This window comes from Mustela nivalis, assembly GCF_964662115.1.
Source record: "Mustela nivalis genome assembly, chromosome: 10".
Lineage (NCBI taxonomy): Eukaryota > Metazoa > Chordata > Mammalia > Carnivora > Mustelidae > Mustela > Mustela nivalis.
The window spans coordinates 68,540,025-68,557,662 of NC_139029.1; the positions used below are offsets into that span (position 1 = coordinate 68,540,025).

Here is a 17,638-nt window from a genome sequence, read left to right on the forward strand (position 1 = left end):
AATGACAGGAAAGTTATAGAGCTGAGCACAAGCATTTACTTAAGCTCCCCTTCCTAGGTCTGTATTTTCTAGATTAAAAATGTAAGAACACAAAACTGGAAAATCAGTTTATCAGTTCTCAGTTTTAGAATTAAGAAACTGTACTTGGCCAAAAATATACAGTATCAGATTGAAGATCATACACCAAAGTCTAACAGTTTTACTTTGAGTAGCTTGCCTTTATGGAAAATTAATAAACAATAGTTCTACCCTCACTAACTTGGAGGGATGGATGAAGCTTATAAGAAAGGCTTTGGGGGAGATGAGTAGAAGATCCAACACTGGTGATTACTTTCATTTTAAAACAGTTATGGGACACCCAAGAATTGTTAAGCTATTCCAAGTTTAAAAGGTGGCTTTTTTACTTCCATATATAACAGGGCTCTTCCTTGATGTGGTGGGTATCACCACCAGCAAGAAACCCTGTGGTACTGCCTCCATTCCCATTTCTGAAAGTCCCTGAATTTTTTAAGTGATAATATAAATATGTACCAACTAAAAGATTTGAGAAACTGATTCTAACACAGCAAAATAGGAAGTGAGATGATCCACTTTATTTGAGGGCATTTGTAAAGTTTTGAAAGTCTTCTCATTGTTTATAAATGGATAAAAAAGAAAAGCAACAACATGGAGCCCATGAATGAGATTATGCATCATTAAAAGATAAATCACAGAATTTGAGAGGAAAAGAATGAACTTATATTTAGAATATGTTCGGGAGAGTTTAAAAATAAGAAATTATAAATAGTATCTGTGTTGAATTCTTAAAAATTCCAAGTGAACATGAATCTGTGTTCACTTGAAAGATAAGATTAAAAAAAAAAATTTTTTTTAACCAAGAGAGTAGGATGAGAAGAGAGCTGTCTGACAGGCAGGAATAGAAAAGAAATTATGATAAGGGATTGATATAAGAAAATGAACCTGGCATTTGCAGAACATAAAGCTGCATTAGAAGCAATAAAGAACAAAATAATCACTGCAGGAAAGTACATTAATGATATGGAGAACTAGCTTGATAAAACCTACCAGGATCTAGGGGGAATGGACAGGCTAGAAATTATGAGGTAAAAATTATGTTAGAGTAGCAAACGCTACAAATTGAATAAATCGCATTCCTTCAGAACAGATAATGACCAATAAAATAGGAACAATAATAAAAAAATATGATTCAGGGAAACTTCTTAAGTGAAAAAAAACCCTGAATCTATAGATTCAATGAGCTCATTGTGTTTTGACAAAGATTAATACAAATACCAATACCTAAATATATCTTGATAGAAGTTTTTAATTTCAAAGATAAAGAATTATACAAAAATCAAGCTGTCTCTGCATCTTACAACTTAACATAAAGCTTGTCTTATAAAGAAAAAAAAAAATCCAAACATTTTAGATTAGATAATTTTAAAAGCTTTCTGGAGCAAAAATTAATGATGATACAACAACATCTAGAAATGCTAAATAAAATATAACAAGCATCCCTTTAAGTGAATACCTGAACTTACAAGAATATAATAGAAATCCTCAGTGTACAAAAAGTGAACTGGCGGGGCGCCTGGGTGGCTCAGTGGGTTAAGCCTCTACCTTTGGCTCAGGTCATGATTCCAGGGGCCTGGGATCGAGTCCCGCATAGGGCTCTCCTCAGCAGGGAGCCTGCTTCTCCTCATCTCTCTCTCTCTGTCTCTCTCTGCCTATTTGTGATCTCTCTCTCTCTGTCAAATAAATAAATAAAATCTTTAAAAAAAAAAAAGTGAACTGGTAAATGGAAACCATAGTTGTAAGGGGGAGCATACTTTGACTACCCTGAGGAGATTTTCTATCTTGGCTAACCAGAGGGCTTTCATTTTAAATGGCCTCACAGAGACAGAAGAACTTATTTGACCCATGCATCTTCCAGTTTCCTAGACTCTACATAAAGCCAAGATCCTCAAAGGATTATAACCTCAGTGAAAGCACAGATTAGAAAATAAAGCCTCTCCACTGACACAAGGAGAAAATAAGGAAGTTTGTATTTCTCGGCTTAGATTCCTGGGACATGGGAGGAGTAGGTGTGCTTGTATGTGGGATTCCTCTCCTGAGAGTTTGTAATCAACTGCTTCTCTAGTAAATTTCATTTTTTAATCTGTATTAATTATGTAGTCTAAGAATCACCAATAAAATAAAATACATTATTGTAACAGTCCCAGGCTAGTAACATCTACTGGATGCCAGGCAGAAGCTCATACAAACTGTATCCTCAAGTCGAGCCCTGCAGGTTTATCACAGGTAAAGCTCAACTGAACTTTAAATTCACAATCCAAAATCCAAATAGATACACACACACTCTACTACAAACAATATTCAGCAGATACAACAGGATTACATGCTTCCAAGAATGTCAGAGAGTAGAATTGTCACAGGCTACCATTTAAAATTAATAATCGCATAAAAAAGAAATACAAGAGAAAAAAACTACACATCTCTAACAGAATCTCAAAACATAGAAAACAAAGTTGACCCATTTAGAAAGAAAAATTGTAAGTTTGGATGTTTATAGAGAATGCTCACCCAGTAATTGGAGGATATACAGAAATATATAGAACACTTAGAAAACTGATTATACAACTAAACATGTTCAAAATATTTTAAAGAATTGATATATGGGCCATGATCTCTAACCACAAAGCAATTATGTTTAAGCAGTAAAAAGGACTTGTTAAACAGATTAACAAACACACAAATATTACATTAAGGGATTTAAAAATTCAGATAATGGTCAAGAATAAACTCAATATAAAATTGAAATTGAGCTATGTATGAAAATTGTGCAGCTAAAGTGGATTTAGAAACAAAGTTTTAAATGCTTATATCTGGAAAGGAGACATTAATGATGTAAGTATTTAAATAAATAAGTTAAAGAAGGCACAGCATGGTTAATCAAAAAACAAACAAACTAACGAAGACATGAGCAAAACTCAATAAAATAGAAAATTAAAATCCATCAGAACCAAAGGTTAGTTCATAAGAAAGAGTTTTAAAAGAGTTGATGAGAACTATAGCTATTTAAGTTTTAATCATAATTAAAATCTTTATTCAAAACTTAACAAAATTAGGACTGGGCAGTTTTAAGATCAAGTTCTAGGATGAATTCAAAGAACAAAAATTTCAGTCTTGTACAAAATCTTTCAAAGAATTAAAAAAGAGGAGAAACTTTTAAATTTATTTATTGAGTCAAGTATAGCTTTACAAGTAAATTATGGGAAAAGAAAATTAATTAGAAACATTTTCTCTGAAGTTAGGAACAGGAAAAGGATGCTCATTGTCTGTTTCTGTAAAGTATTGAAATGTTAGTCATAACCTGCACAATAAGACAATTAAAAAATGGAGGAAACAAAATTGTCATTATTCATAGATGATAGGTGATTCTCTGCATAGAGAATTCAAGAGAATCCACCAATGCTATTTTAGAATTAATGAGAGATACAGTAAGATCAGTATATAAACATCAACCATACATCAGCAAGAAACAAATGGTATTCTTTTAAAAATTCTCCCTTTTACAATAGTAACCCAAGTCCTAAAGAACCTAGGACTATATCTAATAAAAATATAATAAGACTTGTAAGGAAAAAAATTATAAAATTTTACTGAGAGATATTTACCTTATCTTTAACAATAAGATATGATTTCATACCCATTATGTTAGTAACACATTTTATTAAGGATATGGATCATCAAAGATATGGTGGCAAACTAAACTGGCACAACATTTACTGAGGCAGTTCTTACTATCTAGTAAAGTTGAAAATGTGCATACCCCATCATCTAGGGACCCACTCCTAGCTCTATATTGTCTAGTAGCAAGACAGAATATTTTAATTTAGAACTGAGTGGAAAATCTTTAACATATGATTGTGATGACATAATATTTCTCTAAGGAAAGTCTCAGTGAACAATTAAGAAAGTCAAGTATATTTCAAAGAGTACTTCAAAGATTGCTTGGGTTATTTATGGCTGTAAATTTAAAGTTTTTATTACAAAATCCTACAAGAAACATCTCCAATCAAACATGTCTTGGATGGCCTAGAAAATCCACAACATCCCTAAAACAAGTGCAAGTTGGGAGAGAAAGCATGTAAATATTAGTTGTGAATGATTACACCATGTGGATTCATGGTGTATCCATTTCTCCATGTAGATACTAGTTAAATAAATTAATGTTTCTATAATTTGATCATTTAAATGTATATGTTTCACAAAAATATTTTATTTGTTAACAGTTTAGTGAAAGCTAGTCAATTATACTGTTCACTTGTAACCAAGACTTGATAATTAACCAATTTAAAAAAATGAGAAAGAATAGTAAAATAGATATTACAATAGGAAATATAATTTTCATTGCCTATTAAATTTCTAAATACCCATTCATGTGTGACTTTATGCATGTCTACATGATATCTTAGTAAACAAAAGGAGGCATGGTTCCAACCACTGAAGTGCACAAATACAATTGTAGTAATTAAAATTGTTTTTTTTATATTCCCTATCACTTTTAAAATTACAGTGAACTTGCTCTGAGTGAACATGCTTGAAAATGGTGAGGCAAATTAAGTATCCCTTCAGTAAAGTGAACACAACTGGTCTTTACATTTAAGGGATAGAATATATTTCATTAAGAAATTTCCAGAATAGGGCTTGGTTGGTTTTATATATATATATACATATATATATTTTTTTTCATATACATATTCTCTGGATATATATCCTGAGAATATGTTGTAATCCTCAGATAAAACACTTCTGAATATGTATGCCAAGTATTTTTTATTCTTTTCCTATGTGTAAATATACTAGTGAACATATACAAATGGGTTACTTCTTGTGGGTGTGTTATTTTATGTGTTATTTAATCTGTTTAACTTATTTGTTCTTTTTGACCAAGCTCGCAAATCATCAGAAGCATCTGGTAGGAAACTATTTTTTACAGAATAATTCTGTTGCTTTGTTGCTATAAACTGGATTTTTATTAGGTATCTTGTGGCAATTAGAATGTTTTATATTTAGTTTACTGAAAATATTTGCAGTACAGTGTATGTGTTTGGGGGTTATTCTTAGAAATAACAATTGAAGAACTCTAAAGAGGTGGGTGTTTGAAATAGGGGTGACAGAAGACAAACTATTACACTCAACTAGATTTACACTTTCCAGAGGTTTTGGAAAGGATTGTACTGTTCTGTTATTTGTTGATAGAACTTGGTATTTTCATAGGTAATTAACCTCAGTTTCCATCCTATTCTTCATTTTCTGATATACACAAAATAACTTTTAAATAGACTAATGCTTTCATTAAGGTAAAGGAGAAAGATAAAAATAATTTAATTGCAGAGAGATCAGGGAGCCCACAAATTACAATCTCTTCAATAAGAAAAAATTTTAAACTATTACTACAAAACATATTAAGAAACATACCATTATTTATAATACCTTTCTCTTTTCCTAATGGGAAATATTAGAGGAATAGCCCTCTTCCTTATTTCCTACATAGACAGCCATCAAAGTTTAAACCCCCAGGCCTCAAACCCTAACCATTAAATGCTCCTTACTCCATCTGGCCCCCTCTTCCTTAGCAAATGATCTTGCTTCCTGTTTCCCAGAAGAAATGAGTCTAGCAGGTGTGAATAACTTAGTTTACTTCCACTCCTTCCTACACATTGAAAAGCATCACTACAGCAAATAGTTACTCTCATGATTGGGCACCTTCACACCTATACACTTCTAGCTCAGTTTCTGGCACCACTAAACAGTACGCAATAAATGTTGTTGAGAGATTGTTAAATGAGCACCAAGGAGGTAAATACCTGAAAGACACTAATGTCTTTCAAAAGGGATTTACAAAGTGTTATAATTAATAGTGTTGTTCCTCCAGTGAAGTTTTGAATAAATAATAGAAGTCCAATGATGGCATTGCAATAGTTACAGGATGTGTGTTTCAGTATACACTACTTAACATTATTAGTACTTTTGCTACAAGTTTGTTAGTTGTTTTAAGGAGAATTAGAATGGTATTGATTTTGACACTAAATAAAAATTACTGTTTTTATTGCTTTACCATTTCATTTTAAAAAGCCCTCTTTGAATATGTCAAAAAATTGAGTTTCCATAATAATGTTTTATTTCCGTATATAATATTCTAAGAAAATGTGTGTAGGTGACATCATGCTAATATGTTGATTTTGTGAGTGTTATTTAATCACTGTTTATTTTTTTTGGATACAAGCTTGCTCCTCTTCAGAAATATCTGGTAGGCAACTACTTTTTAATAAAACAAATGTTACCTTTAAACTTTTTATCTGGTTGTTTGCAAGTTGTTATGCTCCTCATAAGTTATATTTTTGTAAAATATATAGAGTTAATAAAACAAATATAACACTGTGAAGTAGTGGGAGTTGTACAGGGTAGCAGAAGACAGATTGATACACACCACTTAAATTAGATAACCCAGGTTAATGGATGGTTTTTTAAAGAAAAAGTACTGTTGTAACTTTGGAACAAAACAGCTACTATTTTAATTGGGTATTTACCTTAGAAAGTTTATAGTCTGATTTGTTCTATTTTCTGATTGTTTCCCTTTATTTTTTCTGACATATATTAACTAAAAGTTTAGTAAAGTTGTGTTTTTACTGTAAAAGATGTGTTAATATGGGAAATGACATTTATCTCATTACAAAGAAACTGAAGAACGTAACATCAGAGTAGTTGTAATCAGTATAGTAATGAATTTCTAAATTCTTACAAACCGTCAACAACAACCTCTTTTTAGCTTTGCATAGTGGCATAGTATAATAACATGCTCTTTTTATAATAAGCAGTAATGTAAGTATATTTAACATAGAATCCAAAAGTACCTAATAAATACGTTTATAGTGAAACATTCTTACTCATTGTAGGATTATCTGCATAACATGGAGTAAAGATATGCCATACTTGACTTTTTAATGAATTTTCCTAATGTTTAAAATGAAATTTGTAATCAATTTTTAAGCTGTGTCCTGTGTATAAATATATTCAAAAATATTTTGAAGGTGAAAAGAATTAAATTTTTTATGTACTTGTGGAAACACAGAAAATTGTCATTTTGTTTCTTCTTTATCTCATGAGTTTGGGTAAACATTCAGTCCCCTTTGTAGGAATCCCTTTGGTATGCTCATGTCTTCTGAATGCAGTGTGAGATCCTTAAATGATACAGATGGAAAAGAAAATAAGTTTACTTGGAAAAAATATATAATTTAAATGTATACTTCTAGGAAGAAATTGATTTAATTTTTGGTAGTCCTTTTCATTTTTTTGTAGTACATTATTGACCAGTACAGAACAAAATATATTTGCAGAAAAATTCTTCATTGAGATCTTTTCCTAAAGAAAGTTACTAATCACCATTAGGTACTTAGTTACCCATAATCATGTAGCTAAGAAGTATTAGAGCCAATATTCTAGTTCAGATATCCCAACCTCCCAAACTTGTGGCTGTTTCAGGACATCACAGTGGTTTAAATGGTTAAATACAGATATTGCATACCTATTAGAATATAACAAGAGCAAAAAAATTTGAGAATTTCAATTACATGCTTTAGAGGGAACTCTGAATTGAATGTGCTGCAGTATTTGAATTTGGCTAACTCTCCTACCGCTTATTTTATTAATTAGCTGCCAATACCTTATGTCAGTGGATATAAAATTTTTAAACAACTAGAGAAAAACATTTAGAAAGTGAAATTCAACATTGTCTAAAAATAGTAAAACCAAACCAAATACATATGGTTCTAGATTGCTTATTGTTTGTTATTCATAACCAGCATATTGTGAAATATTTTATTTCTGGTGTTTATATTTGTAAGATGTATATTTAGGTTAACTTACATTTTTACAGAGTTAACTGTGTTCATCTTTGTATCTAAACAGTGCACATATAAACTAGAGATTTTATGTTTGTATATATACTTATATGACAAAAAATGTTGTAGGAATAGAGTTTGCTTCATGGAACTATTTAATGACATTATAATTAATACTTAACCTTACTTTATAAAAGCAAATCTCTTAATTTGTTGAAATAATTCACAAAATTTAGTAGCTTTGATTCCTTTCCATTTCTGATAATTTTTATGTAAGACCTTTTTGAGAATTGTTACTTTCTGTAATGTAACTTAGCAGTGAACTTGGAATATTGATGAGTACAGAGAATTTCCTGAATATCCTACTAGTAAATGAAATTAAGTAGTATCTGGAATTTTTCCTCTAGCTCATACACCAAGCAGGGAGAAGAAAATTTTCTTTCAGTGTACCATCTTTGGCAAATACTGCCAGTCCTTCCTTTGACCAGTTACTTTTTTCTTAACTCCAGATCCACTTAGCAGGAAGAGACAGGAGATGCTGAAACAGGATGTTAGGAATATTTTTTTTTCCTTTCCCTGATTCCTTTCCTTGTCTCCAAATTATCTACACTCGTGCAAGCATCTGGAGAGTTTATACCACAACTTGATGTGCAAGTTCTATAAATAGAAGATAACCAAAAATATTTTTCAAAAGAAATCAGTTGTATATTTTGAGAATCACAAGTTGTTGTTTCTTAAACGCCACAGTAGCATTCAGCAGGAAATTTTGTTTTTAATTTATTCTAGCTGTCATCTCTAAGTCAGGGCCATTGCAAATATGTCAGCACCATGAGAAGAATAAATAAAATATACTCTTCTAAAACCACTCATCCCCAGTTGTAACTAATACATTAACTTTTAGGAGTAGGGTAACTTGAACCATCCTAAACTCAAAATATAAGACTTTTCCACCCCCAAATCCACCCCCAGGAGGAATTAGATCATATTTGCATAATTAGGTGCAGTTATTTGATTCACTGTTTTGGTGGTTGAGATTTTCATACAAAGGAAAGATTCTAATTTTAAAAATTGTTTTTCTCAAATTTTCTAAAATAGGTATTTTGAGAGTATTTTACAGCAAAATACAAGTGACAGTTTATATGAAGTAGTAAAATAATGTCTTCAGAAACGAACACTCTAGTGTTACTTTAAAAACTAATGTCTGCTCCTGGTGCTTATCATCACCATTTTGAAATCTCAAAACATTTGGAATGCCAACAGCCTTTTTTGGTTAGCAACAGTGTTTTGGCAAAGGTAATTTACACAGGTAAAAGAGGAAATAATAATGTATATCTTGAAATGCCTCACTTAAATACCACTACATCATTAGATGATCTTATCAAAGAATTTGTGACCCCTCATTTGCACTATTAATTTGGTCTTTTCTTCATCATCACCATCACTCTTAGTATTTCTAAAATAAATGACAGTGTCCCACTCTAATTTCATTTTGGCTAACTTTTTACTATTTCAGCATTATTTAAATTCTGTTGTCTTCTTTATTTATAGATTTAGATATCAGAGAAATATCAGGAACTTCCAAACAAAAAGAAATACTGAAATAAATACTTCTTGAAATGCCAGGTTTTGCTCTCATACTTGACTATAGGAACAAGTATACATTTTGTTAATGCTGTCTTATCTCTGGAATCTTTTTCCTATTTCTTTTTAAACTCCTGAAGTCATTCTGTAAACAGAAGTCATTATGGAAACTTTGTGGAAAGAAAATGAAAAAGAGGAAACCTTTTAAATGATTTGTTATTTAACAGATCTTAAAACTTCAAACCATAGTTTCATAATGTAGCTGTTACTGATCACAGATAAACATCTGGTTTTGAATGCTTTACTTTGGTGTACATTTTAATTTTGCTTCAAATTTAGAATATGAGATTTTTAAAAGCTGTTTGGGTATTTCATTTTTGGTGTTTCTTTTTTGTTTTTAAGTCTTTGTGGGTATCCTTTATGTGTAGCCTGTATTTTTTCTTTTCTCTCTACCATCAGTAGAGAAAATACAAATCTAGTAACATAAATCCTTATACCTGAAAACAGCCTTTTATTGAAGTCAGTTATATTTGAAATTCCACAAATCAGCAAGTTCACATGTCTTCAGTTCTTATAGTTAACAGCTTTGTTAATACCACTGCTGGCTTATTAATAATGAATATTTTCTCCTAGATTGATTTCTGACTGTTTTACATTACTTTCAGATATGTTTTCAGGAATGGCATTTTTATTATTAGATTTGAAATTATGAAAGTGATCTCCATATAGAATAATATTAGACCTTCTTAGAAATTTAAGAAAATATTTGCTTCTTGTTTAGAGGAAGTAAGTAGTCCTCTAGTTTATCATGGTTATGAATATACATTTCATGGTAACAATTGTTGACATAAGTCTGTGTTTTTAAAATATATTCTTACAAGACAAAATTTGTTTTTGTTTGTTTGTTTTAATTATATTTTCAGTGAAAGAGTTTCTAGCCAAAGCCAAAGAAGACTTTCTTAAAAAATGGGAAAATCCTGCTCCGGTAAGGAATATCTAAAATTTTCTACTATTTAAAAGTCCTGTTATATAAAAATCATGATTCTTGCCCAGGTAATTTACTATTTAAGAAATTATAAAATAGCATTAAACATTCAAGTTGCATTTTAAAAAATAAGCTTAACATAGGAATTTTACCATAATATTATAACATTATGTTTTGATTTCCTAACTAATAATTTTATCTAGACCTAAATTGGAGAAGAACCTAATTTCCATTACAATATATGATTACATAAATTTTGATACTAATTATAAGTTGCTACAAACTCTCAATATTTTTAATGTATAGTAATTTTGATTTGTGCCTTTGATACTATTGTGCAGTTTCAAATTCTTAATCACAAATACTTAGTTATTGGCAACATACCAAGTACACAGGGATCCTTTTTCATAAACATTGGATGGGGTAAATTCTACATAATTTAAGTACTTTAAATTGTAAGTGAGACCTAAAAACTGAGTATTAAAAAGATCCATTTATGTTTGTCAAAAAATCTATTTTTAAAGTTAAAAATAATTAATGAACTTTAATACCAAATTCAATTTTGAACATCAATTTTCCTACCACAAACATTTTTATTTCAAGTATCTTTTTCACTAAAAATATTTAATTCTAAATATTTTTTTGAAGATGCCATTATATCACCATTTTTTATAAAGATACTAAGATTAAAAGCACGAACTGTACTTTAAAACATAGTTACTCTAGCAGTCGTGAGAAGTTAGACATTATCTAACTGAGGAAGGTGAGGAGGATGGCACATTTGAATGAAAAGCAGTAACTAACAAAAAGAGATGTTCTGTTTGTTGTCTATTACCTAAATCGGCTCCCATTATTTACTTGGGAACTATATTAAACATTTCAGTTGGTGTTGTTAAGACCAAAAAATTAAGCATTAATCCATAAAATTAAATAATTCAATCAGAATTCTAAGAGCTTTTTCTATCTTGATATAGAATCTCATAGCAATTTAAAATCATTAGAAATTTGAAATTAAATTTCATGAAACAAGTTTTATAACTTAGAGCTGCTTGCTCTCTCTGTAATGATTCAGCAAGAAGCTATGCTATGTCTCCAATGGCAAGCTTTGATTTCTAATAGAGATTAAATCCAATGACAGTGAACTGCAGTAACTCTCCAGATTTCTTACTTCTACAAGAATCACATCACCTCATATTTTTCTCAAGCTAAATACTATAAAGACTGACACTCACAAATACTTTTTTCCAAGATTTTCATGAAGATCTTTGTAATGAAAACCTATTAAACAAATGGGTCAGCAATTACTACTTGTGGCTATTTAGCACATAATTTCTTCCCACTAATTTTCATTTTGTTGTGGCAGCAACAAATTCAATAGATTGATGCCTCCAATTCTTTGCTTCTATGCTATAGCCAAAGCCAAACAAAGATGTTTGCTCATAACAAAGCATCTGTTGAGAGAGAAAAAGAGCCTGATTATTGTTCTGAGACTCTGACTTTCAGTTATCTTTGTGGGAATGAGGAACTCTTCTTCCTTATTATTACTGTTTTAGGTAATACCAGGTTATTATAATATCAGAGAAAGAGCCATTAAGATCTTCATGCTGTTATTTTCCAGTCCTTTAAGCTTTGTATAAAGATAGAAATGAAGTAAGACAGTGCTGTCTTCAGAGGTAACTCTAGTGAAAGGACTCTGACCCTCAGTTTATTTATTCATTAGAATTATTTGTGAGTACAGTGAGACTATGACTTCCATGATTGTCCATGTCAATATACTGCTGGTCAGTATGGGATTATTAAAATATGGAATTTATTTACTAAAAGTTTAATACTAGGAATTCATATTGGAAATCATTATGCCCTTTAATATTTCAGCTTAGGCTCTTATTTTCTCCCATTACTGTTGTGCTTTGTTTTGCAATATAATTCTCTTTTCAAATATTAATTCATTTCTTCTTATTCAAAGGGAAAAATAGAACCAATAGCCTGGAATCTCAGTAGTCTTTTTGTATTATTTTTAAATGGATAATTTTAAATAATCTCTTCTGATTATATATAACTAAATCTATTATAGCTACCATTGTCTTATGAGAATTTCTAATTTTAAAGTTTATTTTATTTTTCATATATATGTAGAATAATGCTGGGCTGGAGGATTTTGAAAGGAAAAAAACCCTTGGAACGGGTTCATTTGGAAGAGTCATGTTGGTAAAACATAAAGCCACTGAACAGTATTATGCCATGAAGATCTTAGATAAGCAGAAGGTGAGTGTATTTGTCTTTATTTACCTGAAGGATAAACTTCAGTTTTATCAGCTAGATTATTAAACAGGTCCAATATAATGACCTCCGTTGATATCTGCAGATAATTTTATTGTTGCATTTAATTTCATTCTTATTTATTGTGACTCTGATACACAGTTAATAAGTATACGGGAATACATTATTATTTCAATAATGTTATTTGAATAAGTTTGTGTATGTTTACTAACAAAATAATGAATTCACCATGTAAAGAACAGGCATCTCTACTACATTCTGCCTTGTGGAAAATGCAGAGATCAGTTGTACTGGATCTTTAGATTGAGGTAACAGAAACTTGGTGATTTTATTTTATGATTTGTTTAGATTGACAGTGGAAGGCCTTTGTTTGACGTGATTGAGTTTGCTGAGTTTAAAATGTCAGTTAAACCAGAGAAAAAGTTGGAATACTAATACTATAAAAAATATCAAATGATTGTTATATACCTGAAACTAATATAATGTCAGATGTCAATTTTATCTCAATAAAAATTTTAAATCGTTTTTGAAAAACCAGGGGGTTTTTTTGTAGTTGTTGTTTTTAAGATTTTTATTTATTTATTTGACAGAGAGAGAGATCACAAGTAGGCAAAGAGGCAGGCAGAGAGAGAGGAAGGAAAGCAGGCTCCCGGCTGAGCAGAGAGCTTGATGCAGGGCTCGATCCCAGGACCTTGGGATCATGACCTGAGCCAAAGGCAGAGGCTTAACCCACTGAGCCACCCAGACGCCCTGAAAAACCAGTTTTTAAGTTTTTATCGCATATTGGTATATCTGATGAATCTGGATGTCTGAATTGTTTACACTTTAATTGTTAAACTTCTGTTTTCCTGGTAATCACATACAAGTAAGGGGATGTGAAAGAAAATGGTAAATCTTGAATATTATCTTACAGTTATTATGTTCCCAAGAATGACATTTTGGCTTACTGGAATATAGAAAAAATATAGGAAAAAAACCAGTACTGAGCTGGATGTGGAGTGAACAGTACTGAGCTAGTAGTCAGGGATACAGATAGTGGCTAGACTGATGCTATCCAATAAAAATAGAATGTGAGCCACTTAAGTAATTTTAAATTTTTTAATAGTCACATTTAAAAAGTAAGAAGAAATAGTTGAAATCAATCTTAATAGATTTTATTTAGCTCAGTGTATCTAAAATATTGTCATTGCAACGTGTTATTAACATAAAAATGGAGACATTTTACTTTCTTCATACTGAGTCTTCAATAGCTGATGTATATATCACACTTACAGTACATCTCCATCTAGGTTAGCCACAATTCAAGTGTTAAATAACCACATGTTAGTGTGGCTATCATGTTGGACAGCACAGCATTCGACTGGTCTGAAGTTCAGTACAAAAAGTGCTTTAAAACAAAAACAAATTTAACCTCCAACATGAAAAAGAGTAATGACTTACATCTCTCTAAAATTAAATATACCCATACACACATTTAGTTGTGTATCTTTGTCTTCTACCCTTTTTCATATAACCTTTTTAACCATGCTTCCTGAAAAAATAGTTTAATTATTCTATCCACCAAGTCACTTCCTCTTAAGTCTTTAACCCATGATAATTTAACTGTCTCCTTATTTATCTCCTTCCTCTTGCTATTCCACTAAAATGGCTTTGCAAGGGTCACCAATCCAGTGTACTAAGCAATAAAACCAGTGGGCTCTTTTTACTCATTTTTTTAAACGATTTTTATTTATTTATTTGACAGAGATCACAGGTAGGCAGAGAGGCAGGCAGAGAGAGAGGACGCGAAGCAGGCTCCCTGCTGAATAGAGAGCCCGATTCGGGGCTCCGTCCCAGGACCCTGGGATCATGAGCTGAGCCGAAGGCAGAGGCTTTAACCCACTGAGCCATCCAGGCGCCCTCTTTTTCTCATCTTATATGACATTATAGAACCTATGACTGTGCTAACCACTCCCTTGAAACTGTCTTGTCCCTGGACTTCTGACACCCTTTGTTCTTCTAATTATGCTCACCCCTCTGGGCTCTTCTTTTTTAGAGGCATTTTCCTGTTATTTTTTTCCTGTCTACTCTTTAAAGATTGCTAATCTCAATCTCTGGACTATCCCCTTTTCTTGTTTTCATGTTTTATACCCTCTCCCTCTGGACTCTGTCCAAACTTCGATTCATCTTTGAGCCCTGTACCCCTAATTTGTACAATCTGAGCACAGAGCTCTTAGAGACTGACTAGTCCTTGCTCTAATTTTCTAGATGAGGTCATTGGGTCTCAAAGAGAGTAAGTGACTTGTACACTTGTACTGGTAACACAAAAAATGCTTCAAAATTCTGATTTGAATGAAATATTCTTTATTTAATCTGTCATTAAAGTGTTATTATCTGGATAGGCCCTAATATTTTGCTATCTTTCTTAAGGAATTAATAGACTGTGCTTTAGTCATAAAATATTAAAGGGATTACATAATATGCCATTTTTACATTTAAAGTATTTAGGGAAGAAGTTCTTAATTCTTTTTTTTTTTTCCTTAACAAGGCAGTGACTTGTTAAGTAAATTACTAAGAAGTTTACCCCTTAGATAAATCATGAAAAGAGAGTATTTGCCACCCTAAGTCATATCTGCTATGGCAATGTTCTGAATCCATTCATAATTAGGACAAAGACTTTATATTCTGAAATTTTTCAAGTTTATTTATTTGAATTTGATAAAGATAAGTAATAAAATAACACTCCATGATCACCTTCTTTTCTGTTAATGAAGTTACAAGCCTTTCAATTTTGGCTTCTCCTATCTTAGGGTATATGGGTTAAGAGGAAAATATCAGTACAGAAATTAAGGAAATTGCATTTCTTCATTCCATACGATTGTCAAGCATTGCTAGGAACTGCATATTTACTGTATCAGTGAATCTTCACAACTTTGCATGACATTAATCTCCTTTTTACGGCAGTGACCTTTCTATTCAAGTAGTTTTTCCAATATCAAAAAGGCTAGTAAGATAAACCAAGAATTTGGCTAGGTTGGTCTGATTTCTGTGCCTGTGCTTCTCCCATCCAAGTACTAACCAGGCATGACCCTGCCTAGCCTCCGAGATCAGAGATCAGGCGCGTTCACAGTGGTATGGCCGTAGACTGTGCCTATGCTTCTTAATTTTTCCTTTGAAATGTATTTGTAACTCCTAAGATCCTTTCTACCATCACCTAGTTTGGTTGGTCCCTCATTAATGTTAACTGGGTTTTCACAATAACATCTTAATTTCTACAACCCCAGACTTTGCACCTTCTATTAATTCACCTTCCTCACTGCCAAAAAAGCTTTTCTTACCATATCATGTGATTTTATTTACTCGCTCAAAAAGCTTCCTAATACTAATTCAATACAAGCAGAACTCTGCATCCTACTTCCAAATTCTTCATAACTATCTTCCATACTCTACCATAGTCTTATTTCACACTGTTCCCCTGCATGTCCTCTATTCTCTACTTCTCCGATTGAAACTTGACTCCCCAGGAGTATACGTGCCATGCTGGGTGGGCTGCAGGAGTATGTGATGATATAGAGCCCATCTTCCTTATCAAAAAACTTCTCAAGTGTTTGGCTAAAAGAAAGTTAGCCAATAAGTAATCATTTGTAAATGCTTTTAAATATACATATTTAAGCCAACAGAAATATTAAAAAGTAAATATGAATTTTATATGCATGTTGAAAATAAAGCATGGACTAAACCCCCAGGGTTACTTGTTATTTTTTTCTCTGCATTTAAGGGTATTTTCTTAAATACCAAATCTTGAGAAACACTGTCCTAAGCTTTTGTCAGATAAAACTAGCATTCAGACTTATCTTTGTGTATTGCCCCCTTTAGGTAATGGTTCTGGATATTAACCCTGACCACACTATCTCCTCTGTCTTTTCCTAATCTGTGTTATCTATTCATCTGTAAGGCTCAGATGAACCCTCACCCTTTTTAATAGATTTTAATAACAGTTCATATTTTTTTGAGCTTTTACTTTGTGCTTGGCACTGTGTTAATCACTTCACATGCATTATGCGACACAGTCATCTTTAAAGTATTATTATCAACGTTTTATAGATGAAGAACCTGGAATTAGATTATGTATCGGGCCTAACATAAACATTTTTTTGTCTGAACACTTACAACATTATAATTGGCAACTATTTGCATATTAATATTCAAATATTCATATGCCATACTTCCAAATAGATTTTTTTTAATTAACGTATAATGTATTATCTGTTTCAGGGATACAGGTCTGTCTCACACAATTCACAGCACTCACCATAGCACATACCCTCCCCAGTGTCCATCACCCAGCCATCCTTTCGCCCCCACTCTCCTTCACTGAGAAAACCTCAGTTTGTTTCCTGAGATTAAGGGTCTCTTATGGTTTGTCTCCCTCTCTGGTTTCATCTTGTTTCATTTTTTCCTCTCTTCTGTGATTCTCTGCCTTGTTTCTTTAATTCTGCATATCAGTGAGATCACATGATAATTGTCTTTCCCTGACTGACTTATTTCGCTTAGCATAATAATAGCCTCTAGTTCTAAGTAGATTTTATGCAGCATTAAGGCAGACACTTCCTTGTCTTTATCTCAGTTGCATTATTGTGCCTTTTATGTAGTAGTATGCAAACTTAAAAGTAAATTAGATTTTAATTAGTTAACTTTTTAAATTAACTTAAAAATTAACTGGGCATTTGTGCTTTGCCAGTTCATTTATCATATATATATCATGTATCATTTATTTCTAATTGTTATGCCCTACATATGCATAGTTGGCTTAGAGATATAATGCAGAAAGCCTTTCTATTACAGTTTTTATTACTTATTTCATATTACTTATTTACTTATTACATATTACTTATTTCATATTATC

The 17,638-nt window shown here is 31.7% G+C and overlaps 1 protein-coding gene across 8 annotated transcripts in view; it reads left to right on the forward strand.

Annotated features, from left to right (window-relative positions):
- Positions 1–17,638, forward strand: part of PRKACB (protein kinase cAMP-activated catalytic subunit beta) — a 128,610-nt gene that overhangs the window by 82,825 nt on the left and 28,147 nt on the right. For 4 of the 8 annotated variants that reach the window (XM_082688159.1, XM_082688156.1, XM_082688162.1 and 1 more), the window contains exons 2-3: positions 10,412–10,473; positions 12,610–12,738. In XM_082688159.1, the coding sequence (XP_082544285.1) occupies positions 10,412–10,473; positions 12,610–12,738 (191 nt within the window). Of the gene's footprint in view, positions 1–4,957; positions 4,982–6,292; positions 6,317–10,411; positions 10,474–12,609; positions 12,739–17,638 lie in introns of all 8 variants that reach the window. The other 4 variants (XM_082688157.1, XM_082688158.1, XM_082688160.1 and 1 more) reach the window with 2 other exon arrangements.